The sequence below is a fragment of the Barbus barbus genome (assembly GCF_936440315.1).
Source record: "Barbus barbus genome assembly, chromosome: 41".
NCBI lineage: Eukaryota > Metazoa > Chordata > Actinopteri > Cypriniformes > Cyprinidae > Barbus > Barbus barbus.
In genome coordinates, this window is record NC_136719.1 from 17,703,830 (window position 1) to 17,719,928 (window position 16,099).

Consider the following 16,099-nt stretch of genomic DNA (forward strand, 5'->3'; position numbering starts at 1 on the left):
TCTGAAAGTGGCAGAAACTACTTTGCTGTAATTACTGCTATACGCAGTGCTTTCAATAAATAAATCTTGCCTGTTCAAGAAAGTGAACTGAAGCAGGTTGATGTAGTATAAACCTGCCCTCTTGAGGCAACGTATGTAACAGCCATTCAAGCTTTACTAAGACATTACAACATATTAAAAACCTTTTTCCCTGAACAGTGGACTCTCATCTTTCAGTCACCTTAAAGTTTTTTGTACAAAATATCAGTAATCACAACTTGAATCGTAATTAACATAAGATAACATGCTTAAAAACACGTATGTTGACATTCATTATCTTCAACATAACAACTGATTCATACACTTTGTCCGCATTGTGGCACAAGAGATAATACATCATGTACTAACAGGCTCAAAGATCATGTTCTTTGTTCATGTTTTGGACCCTTCAAGTAAACAGCTGGGATGATTGACTCCTTCCTTTGTTTTCAAAGTCTTGCTAACAATCATAAATTCATCCAAACAGACTTAAAAAGGTAGATTTATTAATGTGGCTCATTTTACCTGTGCATTTCCAACAAGAAAAAATAACTTCCATAATTTAATTAAACCAACAGCAGCTTATGCATCAAGGCCCTCATTTTCTGTAAAAGATGAACAACTTAACATACAGTAAACAGATGATACGTTTCTACTAAAGAGGTGAATGGAATTGATTGGTCGGATTCCAGTGCTACTAGCTGTCATGAAGCAGGAAAGTGTTACAAAATATTGCAACGTGAGCTTCTCGGCTCCTAACCAGCTATTCCACGCCCCCATTACAGTATCATTTGCATTCCTTCCAAGAACTTCATAAAACCTGGATCCACTAATGATGAACTCCAAAACTCTTGGACACGTACCATATCATAGATCCACAGAATTCCACAGAAAAAAAAACAAAACAAAACGCTGCTACTTATAAGAATAATTTAGTTAACTTAAAAGCACTATTTGTATATTCAGATGACTTTTTGCTGTACACTGATACAGTATACACAAACATCTTGGAGTAGCTATGCAATATGCGCCATTAACAACACACAAACAAGCAAAAAAGTTCTGATAACATATGCAGTCAACGCAAAATAAAAAAAACTATTTAAAGTCTTTGGGTAATTCAAATAAACATCCCTGTTCACAATGGATTCTTTTCTGTCCACTTTAGCTGCAGGTCAAAAGTATCTTTATGCTTGTAGTGTTCAGCTTCATTTGGAGGGTTCACCCAGCAGATGGACAATGAGCTCATAGGTGGACAGCACTATGGCTGTGTTGGGGATTTGTCTGATGAGCTGTGGAATGAGTCCTCTGTAAAAAGCTGCGTATCCCTCTTCCACCGCCACAAGGCGCGCCGTCTGAAAGAAGTACTTGTATTTGCTTCCCTCTTCTCTTAGTCTTGTCCGAATTACCTCTGGAAAACACAACAAGAAAGGTTGGTCATTAAAAACGAGACGACGTAGAAGCTTCTGCAAATCCTTGTTCTTAAACTCTTATCTATTAAATTTCCTGAATTTTATTTATTAATATTTTAAATAAAAGATTTAAAACAAAAAGTTCCTGTCACTTTTGATCGATGTCATGCATCCTTGCTGAATAAAAGCATGATTCTTTTTTTTTTTTTTTTAGATCTTACTGACACCCAACTTTTCAATGGTAGTGTATAAATATATACGTCATTTTTTTTTTAAATGTTCTTGTTTTGTCTTTTCATTAAATGTATATATTTATAAACTACCATTCAAAAGTTCAGGGATGGTAGAATTTTTTTAAATGTTTTTGAAAGAAGTCTCTTATGCTCACCAAAACCATTTATTTAATCAAAAATTATACATCAATATTATTAAAATTGCAATTTGAAATAATATTTTAAAATGCAATGAATTCCTGTAATGACAAAGCTGAATTTGCCATCACTTAAGAATATTTCTTATTTATATTGAAAAAAAAATTGTGCTGCTTAATATTTTGTGGATATTTAAAAAAATATTTTTTTTGATGAGTTTAAAAAAGAACTTTGCAGGTGTTTTAACCAGTTAATTTCATTATGACCAACAAAACTCTAAATTCATATTTGTTTTTTAACTATCAAAATGTTATTTTACTGTATTTCTCATGCACTCCATATCCTGTCATAAAAGTGCAGGTCTTACTGCTAAAGAGGAAGCAATCTTTGTTTATCTTTAGACAGAGACTGGCTGATAGGTAATAACAACCTACCATGTGGATAAGCTATGCAGGAGGCGCAACCCTTGGCAAATGCAGCAGCAGCCATGAGGCCCAGGAAATCTGAAGCGCCTTTTTCTGTGTCTGTGTCAGGTGTGGTGAATCGACTCTGCGCCAGGTACTTCTTCAGCGTCTCGTAAATAAGGAAGCAGATCATGGTCTCCGAGATGCCAGCGTACGACGCTGTCAGGCCCCGGTAAAAACCTCGCATACCTTCAGTCTTATAAACGTACCGCGCGCATTGTAACGCGTTCATTTTCTTCTCCCCACGTGCCCTGGAGGACAAAGAGACAGTCGGTCAGGTGATCAGGAAGAAATTGATTATAAAGGTCAAGAATTTAACACTATTAACTCTGAGGTAACAGTTCTGCTTTTAAAACCTAGTTTAAGATTGAATACTAAAATCAAGGTCAAAGACTTCGAAAGGTTCACTTGCAACTTTAATTTGCATTGCACAATGTGGTTTGCGTGTAGAATGGGAGGGAGAATTAAATGCCAGACTATTTTCAGACTGTACCATCTGATATACTTCTCTCATCTGACTCTAGCAGGTTACTGCCGGCGCTCTTTATAGCGCAAATATAGAACATGCCTGCTAAGCCCCGACGGCTGCGTCAAGGTGGATATTTGCACTGCAGCAGATTCGATCACATGCTAATCATCATGACATTTGCATAACCGAAAGAGTGCTGATTGTTTGTACACCCCCATCCTAAAAAACTCATTACCCTCACAGTATCTGGGTATGTTTTACCCTCACACGCAAAAGGGACACAACTCAAGGGTCTGATACAGATATATGTCATGCCCTCATGCAAGTTCCCTGTTGAGGGTAAAGAAGGGTGAAAGTCTACAGCATTAACATACTTCCTCTCAAGCTGCATTCTTGTTTTGACCATCCAGACGGGATTCATCAGGGAGTTTGTGACGAATGCTGTAAGAAAAACAATGCAATTAGGGATTCAAACACACACTTTCTTTGAAGGCATCAAATGGTTCTGAGAAACGTTATCTGCAATGTTGCATAAATGTTCTTTTAAAAACCTTAAAGCGTCACCTGCAAAGCCAGCCGAGGACACGTGGACAATTCCACTGTTTGGGACAAAGACGCCATTGAAAGTCTCTTTTGACTTTGAATAAGCTGCAAAATAGATCGCCCTGAAGAAGAACAGAAGGAGAACAGAATATCAGTGCCTTAACTCTGTTGAACTCGACACCCCCTACTTCCCCTCTCCACGCATGACAGTGCAGAGTTCATTTTAACATGAAAAGGGTTGTTTGCACTGAAAGGCAAGAGAGAGTTCCTGACAGTGCAGTCCGTTCTCTGTGCTGAATGTCTGGAACAAACTGCACAAAGAGCTGAATAAGCACCCAGATCTAATGCCATGATGACTGTGGGAAACAATGATTGCATTTTCACAGAATAAGTACATCCCAGAGGAGTGAAGAAAAAAATTCTAGCTTGCTTTGCTTACAAGTCATTTTAATTTGAATGTAATTTAGAAAGCTAGCATGAGAAATATATGGCTACTGTTCTTGAGAAAAACAAATTCAAGAAATAAATACTTCTTATTTCTACTAAGAATTTTGTCACTTTTTTTTACCTTATCTAAACATCAACTACTTTTCCTAATTCAAACAAAAGTTAGAAGGAAAGGTACAGTTTTAGTATACAATTACATTGCACTTTTATTATTGTATATTACAGTACTGCTACTGTGAATACGTGTATGGAAAAAAAGTGACAACTCCTTTACTAACTTTTTTCCTAAATTCAAAATTCATGCTACAAGGAAAGGCATTGTTATTGTTAGATAGAAATAAATTATAATATAATTTTTTTTTTCAAGTATGCATGTATGTATATATTAATGTATAACAAATTGTAGAGGGGATCATTTATAATTTAACCTTTGGACAAAAACAAGTTGAACCATTACCTTGAGGGTGCCACACCAACAAGATTTGGGCCCAATCCTCTGAATAGAGATTTTGGTCCCTCTTTCTCTAGAATTGACCTGATGAGGACAGAGAGATTAGATTTAGACAGATGTAGCACTACTGTGTGGCATTTCAGTCAGAATGCATGAGACCAGTTTATAATCCACCTACACAGCTCGTTTTTAACACTGCAATTATGCAGCACAACTAGTGACACCTTTACACATATTCATTTCCTTTATAAGCCACCCATATGGCACAAACCTCTCTTTATCAGATAAATACTGAATGTTGACAGCAATGCATCATGCTTCTCACAAAGCGACTTTCCAGAAGTTCTTTTTGTCATTACAGGCCGATAATATATCACGTTCTGAAAGGAAAAGCCATTCAAACATCTACTTCAACACTTTTTCCATAAACTAGAAACTATTAAAAAATGAGTCACAAGGTAAATGCTTCCTCATGGAGAATAAAGGCTAAACATGGTGTCCTTTTTCCAAGATAGATATTAACAGTTCGACTAAATTTAAATGTCTCTCTTGAAGTTTTGGAAGTCACGTAGACCCATACACTCCCTCAGATATGTTCAGTCAGGGACACCTTGTGTTTGCGGCTAGTAATCTGAGCACAGCAAGAAGGCATCATGTGACAGTAATGCCATGCTGTGCCCAATTACCCAAAATAGACATTGACAGGGAACACTTGCAATCTCTTTTGCCTTTACATAAGACAAACCCCGCCCCTTATCATCATCAACTGCAGCAGCTAACAGCAGGATAAGAGCTGCTTTAATCTGTGATCATTTAGAAGATCAAATCCAGTTGCTAAATGCATCCACATAACAGACTTCAGACGTCAAGCAGTGCCGTCCCACAGAGGTTCCGGATCTACTTTCAGGGTGGATGACTGTGTCATATTGTTTGTACTTCCTTGCTTACCGTAACACCTGTAGCAAGCCAGGGGTAACGGGTCCCGGTCTAATGACGCCAGCACCGTTGAATGTGCCCAGCTGGACCTGGAAAACAGGTCTGAGGGAAAGGCCAGATGACTGTAGTCTGGTTTTTAATACCTCCAGGGGGCAGGTCATGATGGCACCTACAGTTCCACCACATCTGTGGAGAAAATAAATACTTTTATTAAGCAACTAAATTTGTCATATGTAACTAGAAAGATTCTTTCGAATAAATGCTCTTTTGATTAAACTTTCTATTCATCCAAGAATCATGACAAAAACAAAAAACAAAATTAAGTAGCACAACAGTTTCAGCATTGATAAAAATAAATGTTTCTTGAGCACCAAATCAGCAATTTAGAATAATTTCTGAAGGATCATGTGAACCTGAAGAATGGAGTAATGACTGCTCAAATTTAGCCTTGCAATCACAGGAATAAATTACATTTGAAAATATATTCAAATAGAAACCAGCTATTTTAAATTATAAAAATATTTATGTTTTTACTGTATTTTTGATCAAATAAATGCAATCTTGGGGAGCATGAGATTTTTTCAAAATAAATGAATAATCTTACCAACCCCAAACTATTGAACGATAGAGTATTAATAACGTATATCTAAAATAACTAATATAAAAAAGGTAAAAAACATTGTATATAAATAATAATAAAAAAAAAAAAAAAAAGTTTAATAATATAAATTCAAAATAATTTTGCAACCCAAAAATTGAGCTGTGTCCAAAAAAGGTTGAGGACCTCTAGATTAAATAAACAGCGACTACACAATTTGATAAAGGTTGCGGTTACGTTTGCCATTTGAGGTAACACTAAAATCCAGTTCAAACTAAACTTTAGACGCAAATATATGTGTGCACGTCAGCAACGCTTGTGGACAACCTACCTGGCTGTTTTAAGAGTCAAGAGTATGAGAGTGAGGTCAAGGAAAACAAACTGAACTTCATCAAAATGACACAATCTCTTGTGTTATCTTGTTTATTTCTAGTGAAACTTGAGGCATATAAATTGCGAGATCTCAAATCACAGATCATGTTTCACAGAAGTCAAAACATGTTGACACAGTTCATGGGTTGTGTTAGAGAAGTTCAAGATATGTGAAGAGCACAATGCCTCAGACCTCAGGACAGCAAATAAAGGACAGATTAATCACAAATCTGCCTGAGAAGCACATTCAGTAACAAGGGCAGACGTCCTCAACAAAAGCCTTAAGCCCAACACTTATGCAAGTCTCCTCTTGACTTCACACAGCTTGCCTTCTCATCCAGTTCACAGAGCACCAAGGGTAATGTTTTTTTTTTTATAATAGACCATTTCGTAACTCAAACAAAGCTTGGGGCATGATTATATAATGCCCATGTTTGAATAAAACAAACATGCAGGTGCCTGTGCCCTTCACAACAAGTCACCTGAATCTAACTAATGTTTAATAGAGCTCCTTCTGTGCCGATCAAGGTTTCACCATATGAAAACAGCAGGAAAATTGCAATTTTACAATTACATTAGTTTTTTCTGACCTCATTTGAGGACATCATTTCTGCCTTGAATAAGGGTATTTTAACTTATTAAAATGTGTTTTGTTTTCTCAAAAATGTGAATGAGGGGGATATTAAACTAATTATATATATATATATATATATATATATATATATATATATATATATATATATATATATATATATATAAAACTAAAAAGCTATTATTTAATTATTGTGCAATATTTCAACTTTACAAAATCACTTCATAATTTCACAACTCGTATTAATGGGTCTGTATTCATGAAAAAAAATATTTTTACTTTTTATTTCAAGCCCATTTCAAACACTTATGAAAACGCATATGAAATCTTAAGCTAACAACACGTGCACTTCAATTGTGCTTTTTTAAATAGCAGTCACACGTTCACCTACATTAATTACTCTCTAGTCTAGTACACATGCTTGCATTCTTGACATGAGTAAGAAGCTCTCTGTCCTTGAAAGAAGAGCGGGGTTCTCCAGCTACATTTTACTAAGAGCAGGTGGCATTGAACAGCCTGCGCAAAGCCAACGCATTAAAATGCGCACAAAACACAGGCGCATTCTCGAGAAAGTATGACATTCAGGACTGCAAAATGAGACCGATAAATCAATATCAGTCTTTAAGGAGAAGCAGATAAGTACTGATATCAAATACGGGTCGCGGGACGTAAATAACTGCGTAATGACCTTGGATGCATTTATGTAAAGCAAGACACATATTTAAATATACAAAGGGTGCTAAAGCAAACTAGCTCTGCGTAGACAATTATTTAGTAATTTCATAAATCAACATTTCACATACATATGCACATATTTCAATTTTAATAGCAGCACATGAAGAGCTCGCGAGAAATGAACCTCGTCTCGTGGCTCATGACATAATTACGTAACGCAACTCTGCGTGTCTTTGACAGGGTAACGTTAGACCTAAATTAAGTTTTTACTTTCCAGGCAACATTTTACAACAGTTAATAAGAGTATTATCAACCTAATTATATAGTAAAGTGATCTGAGCACTAAACCTGCTCGCGTATTTAAACGTAATCTAAAACGCTTCGGTCGCGTGACTGGATGCTGTGCTGGCTAGTTTCACCGCTAGCTAAAAGCTAACAAGAGCTGTCTACATTTGAACTCATCCTCAAAATAGCACAGATAACAGAAAAACAGTATTACAGAATAACAGAAAAACAGTATTAAAATGGATTTCTCGCCTGATCTGAGTGTGACATTAAGGTCAAGTCGCCGCATTGCGTTAAAAGCTGCTGGGGACCGTCATCCTCGGTTTCAAATGAATATAACAGTCATTTCCACTCACCCCCCTGCGAAGAGATGTAACAGCGTGTCTTTCTGCGCCATTTCAAAGAGTCATCGTACCTCACAAAAACGTTAGACTTCAAATAAAAACTAAAAGTAGTCGCTTAGGCCAGCGGCCTGATGATTCTCGCCAACCGGCTTCTTTAGCTTTAAACCCGGATAACGCCGAGCCCGAGAGAAGTACCCTGGATGCACGTCATAGAGGCTGGCCGGGGGTGTTGTCCATGACGTCACGCCATCGGTTTATGCACAAAGAAAACTGTAAAATTATATATAATATATAAAAGGTTAAATACGGATAAATCAGTAGTGAATCATTTTTATTGAGTGAATTTATTTAATCTGTCTAGTTTCATATAGTTCTTTAAAGCCAAAAATACTTTAAAATGCAAATTTAATAAATATTTTCCTATATTCTATAGCCTATTTCCTGTATTCATGAAACTTGGGGAGTCAATGAACCCTGTGTGTTTTAAACTTTTTGTTTTGATTTGAAATTAATAGCTATTGGGATTTTTATATAGCTAGAGGTACGAAGCTTAAGTGAAGTGAAGTGACATTCAGCCAAGTATGGTGACCCATACTCGGAATTCGTGCTCTGCATTTAACCATCCAACGTGCACACACACAGCAGTGAACACATACACACCGTGAACACACACCCAGAGCAGTGGGCAGCCATTTTATGCTGCAGTGCCCGGGGAGCAGTTGGGGGTTCGGTGCCTTGCTCAAGGGCACCTCAGTCGTGGTATTGAGGGTGGAGAGAGCGCTGTACATTCACTCCCCCCACCTACAATTCCTGCCGGCCCGAGACTCGAACCCACAACCTTTGGATTACGAGTCCGACTCTCTAACCATTAGGCCACGACTTCCCCAAAGTATATTTACCTTGGCCTATTTAATATCATATGTAACATTTTTTTATTTTTAATTATTTTATGTAAATATAATAAATTGTTTGCAAATGCAAAATGATTTTTTTTTTCCTATAGAGCACCCTAATGCATAATTTGCCAAAATAGACAAATTAAAATGGTGGAGACTCCTGCAGCATATCTGTTGTTAATTGTGGAGTGAATATGATACCATATCCAGCACTACGAGCGAAGCAGCCTATGAGAAGAGGGGGTGTGTGAGGGAAGGGAGGTACAAAAATCTAACAGCACACCTATTTACTATGCACTGATAAGTGGGTCATTGAGAGTTGACACTGCACTGTTTGCTAATTATGCTGGATAGCCAAAAAAAAAAGAAACGTAAACACTATCATCATATTGCTGAAGATATCCACTGGTTAATAATAAACCCCCTACAGAAAAACACCTAAAGTTCTCTATTGTTTTCATTTAAAGGCTGCAGTAAATATTTATGGTTGACTCATACAGACATCCTGTAGGACTAGTTATTCCAGATATATTCACCTTGCCTTGCAGATATCACCACCACTTCTGCTCTGTTTTTGTTTAACTGCTTGTTTAACTATATATAGACTTAATTATAGTTACTTTACCATGTTGACAGTTCTGTGGGTGTGTCCGGTCACATGCCTTTTTTTGGCCACATGAATTTTAATGACAGACAGTCTTGGCAAAACACCTTACTTACATAACATGATTTGGCAAGTAATATTACTGTCACATATGAATTCTATCTTTGGAAAACCTCAGATGAGACAGCACAGCATGGATCTAATATCAGCTACAAATTAATCTTACCTGCTTATCTCTCCAATATCAAATATAAAATGACTGAGATGTCCTGGTGTTTGATTCTGTTCCAACTTCTTGCAGATTTATGGTACTGAGTTCAGACAGTTCATGACAGTTCATGGTCAGAGTTTTGCCTTTTGGATCCACCAAAGGTACACAACAGGCACCAGGCCACTTTTATTACATAAGCAGTGGATGTGCATAGCTGCCAGCTAAAGCAATACAGGAAATGAGTTTCATGGTTATAATGACACAAGTGCCAATATTTATTAAATTAAGTGGAATGTTCACTGATATTCGGGTTCGAGTCTGGGGCCGGCAGGGTTTGTAGGTGGGGGGAGTGAATGTCCAGCGCTCTCTCCACCCTCAATACCACGACTGATGTGCCCTTGAGCAAGGCACCGAACCCCCAACTGCTCCCCGGGCGCTGCAGCATAAATGGCTGCCCACTGCTCCGGGCGTGTGTTCACGGTGTGTGTGTGTTCACTGCTGTGTGTGTGCACGTTGGATGGGTTAAACGCAGAGCACGAATTCCGAGTATGGGTCACCATACTTGGCAGTATGTCACTTCACTTCACTTCATATGTTCTTGAATATATTTTAATAAATATTGTATACGTCATTTTAAATACATTTAAATATTGTATAAATAAATATATTTCTCTTATGCCTATTTAGAATGAGAAAAGGTTTGCTATTCTCAATTAACTTCTCAGTTAACCTATTTATTATTATTATTATTATTATTTTATAAAAGATGACACAGGCTATTTACTGTATCAGTACAACAGTACAGTAGTTAACACAGATATAAAGAAATAAATTGCAATAAGAGCAATAAATAAAAACACAAGGCATCATAGACCTATGCAAGAAAGTAAACAAAATAATAAAAGGACTAAAGAAAAAAAATGTATGGTTGAAAAAGGAAGAAATATTTGATTGCTGTTAAATGTTTGTTTTGTTTTCTCTTCTTCTCTTTCTTTTCTATCTATCTATCTATCTATCTATCTATCTATCTATCTATCTATCTATCTATCTATCTATCTATCTATCTATCTATCTATCTATCTATCTATCTATCTATCTATCTATCTATCTATCTATCTATCTATCTTCTGTTTTATTTATTATATATATTATGTATATTACTGTGTATTTTTTAAATGATCCCTTCTTGTATATTTGTTGTAGTTTGTTGTAAATATTATTTGTTCCATAAATAAATGAATGAATGAATGAATAAATGACAGTAGCACGGTTTTATATTCTGGGGAAACTGCGACATCATTAGGAGAAACATGACATAGCAAGATGCGAGAAAGATACTCGTTCTCTGTTTTGAAAATGTTAAGATTGTTAAATAATAATAATAATAATAATAATAAATAAAGATTGTTTTATAAAACAATTATATTATTGTGTTTTAAAGTTTTGAGAATATCGGGATATTTCATTCGTTTTTATCTACAACGACAATAATCATTTTCCGTTCATATTTGACCATATTTTGGTGATATTTACACTTCCCAAAACAACCGTAATGATCCGTTCAGTCTGATTTGACACAGTCAAATATATGATTCGATTCAGACATAGCCTACAGAACAGAACATATCTGACTCGGAACCTTTGAAGGTTAAATGCGCTCTAAGGGGAACCTCCATATTCAATGGACCGGAAATAGACAGAGTCACATTGGACATTTTTGAACTGGCAAGGTATGTAATCTGATTGGCATTTCTTAAAAGAGCATAATAGTTGCCTATTTGTTTACAGATGTATTAATGCCTATGTACTTATCACCCAATAGTAAGGGTTATCATTTTAAGCTATGAAGCCAAGCTAACAGCTGGTTTGAATGAAAGACTCCTCCAGGATGAACTGCATAGTATACAGTGTAAGTTAGTATATACCGTGACATTCCTGTCAGTATATCAGTTTTGACATTCTAGTGGCAAAGCGTTTAGTGATTTTATTAGCTGTTGATCACAGTGTTGCTGTTGCTAAGGCTAACGTTATAGCAATTTTATTTATCTTAAATACAAAATATTTTCACGCTTTTTTCATTTTGACCTTTTCTTCATACGTTTCCTATGTCATCTAAAGCATGCTGCTTATTTACTGATATGGCTTTTTGGTTAAAAATACACTAACTTTAGAAATACTTAGTGGCAAAGTGGCTGGTCGTGATGGAAACCACAACTGAGGGATAGTAGTAGTAAAATATACATTTAAAGGTATTGTATGTGTTTATGCTTAAAAAGATACATGCATTGCTTTGCAAATAATTAGCTTTAATGTGACCTTTATATATTGCAAAGAAAATTTGTAAAAATCATCCCTGGGATATAAAATTGCTTGTTGTTAAAGAAACACCCATTTGGAAGCTACACAACTGTATATATTGTGTATTATATTTTCAGTCCATGAAGCTCTTGAGGGTGCAACGGCCATAGGACTGTAAACCATGTTTCTTCCAAGGGTGGTTTCACGGCTGAACCTGCTTTCCAAAGTGTCTGGTAAAGCTTATTCAATTTTTTCATCAATAACACATTTCATTTTTCTAGATAGTTTACAATGTCCCATACTATTTTCTTTTGTTTTCCAGTTTCATTGCAGAACCAGAGCCAGGCGTTATGCAGTGTTGTGCAACACTGTCATTCTACTCATTTCAGAGCTCTTAAATATTCAAACAGATGCTTCACTTCAGCTGCTGACAACAAACTTCCACCCAAACTATGGACACCTCTTGAGCCAGAGTTAGAGGAGGTTCTTGTGCCCCGTAAACTATCACTTTCACCCTTGGAAAGCTGGCTTTCTCTGCGCTACTCTCTCCCCCCATTGCTGGAGACTTCACCGTCTCTGGATGAAGGTGAGATTGTGGGAAAATCCATGGTGCTGCCTCCATTTGCGGTTTCTTTACTGGAGGATGGGGAAAGCTCAACACCACTGAACTGCAAGAATGTGCTGCAGATCCGACGAAGGAAGATGAACAGGCACAAATACAAGAAGCTGCTAAAACGGACCAAGTTCCTGAGGAGGAGGGTGAAAGATGTCAGGAGGAAGAAAAAACAGGTCAGTTATGTTAGTCATCTAGACACCAAGAGTAAATAGTGTTTTTTTTGTGTGTTATGTGGTTTAAAATCTAACTTTTTCAAGTGTTAAGTATATTCAGGGGTTCTGTGGTGTTAAATATGTCTTAAAAACATGAAATGTTGCATAAACTGCAAAAAAATTTTAAATTTAAAAAATTACTTAAATCAAGGTAATACTATAATAAATAATACATTTACTTATATGTAAATTTTAACATAGGAAAGTATGCTTTCTGACAAATCTAACAAAATTAAGTGAGCTTAAAACAAGAACAAATACCTATCATTGGGGTATGAAAACTTGTTTTCCCTTTGAATAAAGATTTTCTAAGCCCATTGGCAAATATTTGTTTTTGTTTTATTACCTCACTTTCTCACTTTTTAACCAAGCTCAGTTTCTCAAAAAACATGCTTCTGAAGTAAATTCATCTTGATTTAAGATTCTTTAGACATTTACACTGACAAACAAGACAGAAATACTGAGGAAGAACATCACCTTTTTTGCAGTGTGATGCTGTGTTTTTTTTTTTTGGTTCAAGTCTGTTAAAAAGGAACGGGTATCTGTTGGAAGTTGTATTTTCAAACTCTGAAGTGTTTTGCGAATACAAGACATTTACATTTAGAGACCATACTGATGTATTGTGTTCCATTCAATATATTTCTTAAATTTTCAGGCTAAGTTTGAGAGAGATCTTGCCCGAATCGTTAGGCGAGCTGGACTGAAGAGAGCCCCAGATGGATGGACAGCACCCCACGTCTATGTCAGAACGAGTCAGACTAAAAGAGATTAATTAACATCTGTGCTATTTAAATATTTTTGGACTTGTGTTTGTTCATAATAACATTCACTCTACTCTACCTGGAGCAAAACAGTGACCTGAAATCCATAAGTACTGTATATGTACTCAGTACTGCAATAAAAAGGCCTCATTTCCCACTTCTTAGTTGTGCAATGTTTTAACAGCCCATATCACCTACACCTTATATGAATTACACAAACAAATCCCATCTTCATTTTTTTTAGAAACTATATTCTCTAGTCACCACTAGGGTGAAGCAAATCATCTCCATGCCTACTGTAGTGTAGTCTATTTACTATACTGTATTGTATCTTCGTAGTCCTGAGGCTCACAGGCCTCATTCCAAACCAACAATTAAAAATAATAATAATAATTTTGTCTATAATTCTATGGAATAACCTGTTAAATGTCAGATGTATTTTATTTTATTATAGGATTTTACTAAATGGTTGCTATTATTAATGTATTATATGTAAGTTGTTTACCACCGTTTTAATATATCTTATTAGATGTTCATTAAATATATTTTGAAATGAATAAAATGCAAGTATTCCATGTAATTGAGTTAATTTATACCGTGTGTATAATTAAAAATAGCGTTTATATGTATATCAAAATTAGTAAGTTTAATATTTGTTGTAGAAATATATATATATATATATATATATATATATATATATATACAGTGGGTACGGAAAGTATTCAGACCCCCTTAAATTTTTCACTCTTTGTTTTGTTATATTGCAGCCATTTGCTAAAATCATTTAAGTTCATTTTTTCCCTCATTAATGTACACACAGCACCCCATATTGACAGAAAAACACAGAATTGTTGACATTTTTGCAGATTTATTAAAAAAAGAAAAACTGAAATATCACATGGTCCTAAGTATTCAGACCCTTTGCTGTGACACTCATACCTGTATATTTAACTCAGGTGCTGTTCATTTCTTCGTATCATCCTTGAGATGGTTCTACACCTTCATTTGAGTCCAGCTGTGTTTGATTATACTGACTGGACTTGATTAGGAAAGCCACACACCTGTCTATATAAGACCTTACAGCTCACAGTGTGAGAATCATGAGGTCAAAGGAACTGCCTGAAGAGCTCAGAGACAGAATTGTGGCAAGGCACAGATCTGGCCAAGGTTACAAAAAAATTCTGCTGTACTTAAGGTTCCTAGGAGCACAGTGGCCTCCATAATCCTTAAATGGATGACGTTTGGGACAACCAGAACCCTTCTTAGAGCTGGCCGTCCGGCCAAACTGAGCTATCGGGGGAGAAGAGCCTTGGTGAGAGAGGTAAAGAAGAACCCAAAGATCACTGTGGCTGAGCTCCAGAGATGCAGTCGAGAGATGGGAGAAAGTTGTAGAAAGTCAACCATCACTGCAGCCCTCCACCAGTCGGGGCTTTATGGCAGAGTGGCCCGACGGAAGCCTCTCCTCAGTGCAAGATACAAAAAAACACCTGAAGGACCACAAGATGGTGATAAATAAGATTCTCTGGTCTGATGAGACCAAGATAGAACTTTTTGGCCTTAATTCTAAGCGGTATGTGTGGAGAAAACCAGACACTGCTCATCACCTGTCCAATACAGTCCCAACAGTGAAGCATGGTGGTGGCAGCATCATGCTGTGGGGGTGTTTTTCAGCTGCAGGGACAGGACGACTGGTTGCAATCGAGGGAAAGATGAATGCGGCCAAGTACAGGGATATCCTGGACGAAAACCTTCTCCAGAGTGCCCAGGACCTCAGACTGGGCCGAAGGTTTGCCTTCCAACAAGACAATGACCCTAAGCACACAGCTAAAATAACGAAGGAGTGGCTTCACAACAACTCCCTGACTGTTCTTGAATGGCCCAGCCAGAGACCTGACTTAAACCCAATTGAGCATCTCTGGAGAGACCTAAAAATGGCTGTCCACCAACGTTTACCATCCAACCTGACAGAACTGGAGAGGATCTGCAAGGAGGAATGGCAGAGGATCCCCAAATCCAGGTGTGAAAAACTTGTTGCATCTTTCCCAAAAAGACTCATGGCTGTATTAGATCAAAAGGTGCTTCTACTAAATACTGAGCAAAGGGTCTGAATACTTAGGACCATGTGGTATTTCAGTTTTTCTTTTTTAATAAATCTGCAAAAATGTCAACAATTCTGTGTTTTTCTGTCAATATGGGGTGCTGTGTGTACATTAATGAGGAAAAAAAATGAACTTAAACGATTTTAGCAAATGGCTGCAATATAACAGAGTGAAAAATGTAAGGGGGTCTGAATACTTTCTGTACCCACTGTATATACAGTATCTCACAGAAGTGAGTACACCCCTCACATTTTTGTAGATATTTTATATCTTTTCATGTGACAACACTGAAGAAATTACACTTTGCAACATGTAAAGTAGTGAGTGTACAGCTTGTATAACAGTGTAAATTTGCTGTCCCCTCAAAATAACTCAACACACAGCCATTAATGTCTAAACCGCTGGCCACGAAAGTGAGTACGCCC

The 16,099-nt window shown here is 36.6% G+C and overlaps 2 protein-coding genes across 3 annotated transcripts; one reads left to right on the top strand and one right to left on the bottom strand.

The window, feature by feature from the left end:
* Nucleotides 1–502: 502 nt before the first annotated feature.
* On the bottom strand, nt 503–8,181 carry LOC306860600 (solute carrier family 25 member 33-like). Its single transcript, XM_079402374.1, has 7 exons — nt 7,990–8,181; nt 5,124–5,297; nt 4,182–4,259; nt 3,299–3,399; nt 3,109–3,175; nt 2,236–2,516; nt 503–1,429 (listed from the first exon to the last, which is right to left on the bottom strand). Exons 1-7 carry the CDS (start codon nt 8,028–8,030, stop codon nt 1,227–1,229), a joined length of 945 nt encoding a protein of 314 aa, XP_079258500.1. The 5' UTR covers nt 8,031–8,181; the 3' UTR covers nt 503–1,226.
* Nucleotides 8,182–11,362: 3,181 nt separating this feature from the next.
* Nucleotides 11,363–14,208, top strand: LOC306860601 (small ribosomal subunit protein mS38-like). Of its 2 annotated transcripts, XM_079402376.1 has the most exons (5): nt 11,390–11,418; nt 11,511–11,597; nt 12,124–12,219; nt 12,309–12,775; nt 13,470–13,731. In XM_079402376.1, exons 3-5 carry the CDS (start codon nt 12,168–12,170, stop codon nt 13,584–13,586), a joined length of 636 nt encoding a protein of 211 aa, XP_079258502.1. In that variant the 5' UTR covers nt 11,390–11,418; nt 11,511–11,597; nt 12,124–12,167; the 3' UTR covers nt 13,587–13,731. The 2 variants fall into 2 exon arrangements, with proteins under 2 accessions (XP_079258501.1, XP_079258502.1); XM_079402375.1 differs by lacking the exon at nt 11,511–11,597 and having other exon boundaries at nt 11,363–11,418; nt 13,470–14,208.
* The last annotated feature ends 1,891 nt before the right edge of the window (nt 14,209–16,099 follow it).

Excerpts from the sequence above, each read along its gene's own strand:
- LOC306860600 (XM_079402374.1), bottom strand. The coding sequence starts at position 8,030 with ATGGCGCAGAAAGACACGCTGTTACATCTCTTCGCAGGGGG. Across the intron at positions 2,517-3,108 it reads AGAATGCAGCTTGAGAGGAA|GGCACGTGGGGAGAAGAAAA; the intron begins GTATGTTAATGC and ends TTTGTCCTCCAG. Across the intron at positions 1,430-2,235 it reads CTGCATAGCTTATCCACATG|AGGTAATTCGGACAAGACTA; the intron begins GTAGGTTGTTAT and ends TGTGTTTTCCAG.
- LOC306860601 (XM_079402375.1), top strand. The coding sequence starts at position 12,168 with ATGTTTCTTCCAAGGGTGGTTTCACGGCTGAACCTGCTTTCCAAAGTG. Across the intron at positions 12,220-12,308 it reads CCTGCTTTCCAAAGTGTCTG|TTTCATTGCAGAACCAGAGC; the intron begins GTAAAGCTTATT and ends TTTGTTTTCCAG. Across the intron at positions 12,776-13,469 it reads TCAGGAGGAAGAAAAAACAG|GCTAAGTTTGAGAGAGATCT; the intron begins GTCAGTTATGTT and ends TTAAATTTTCAG.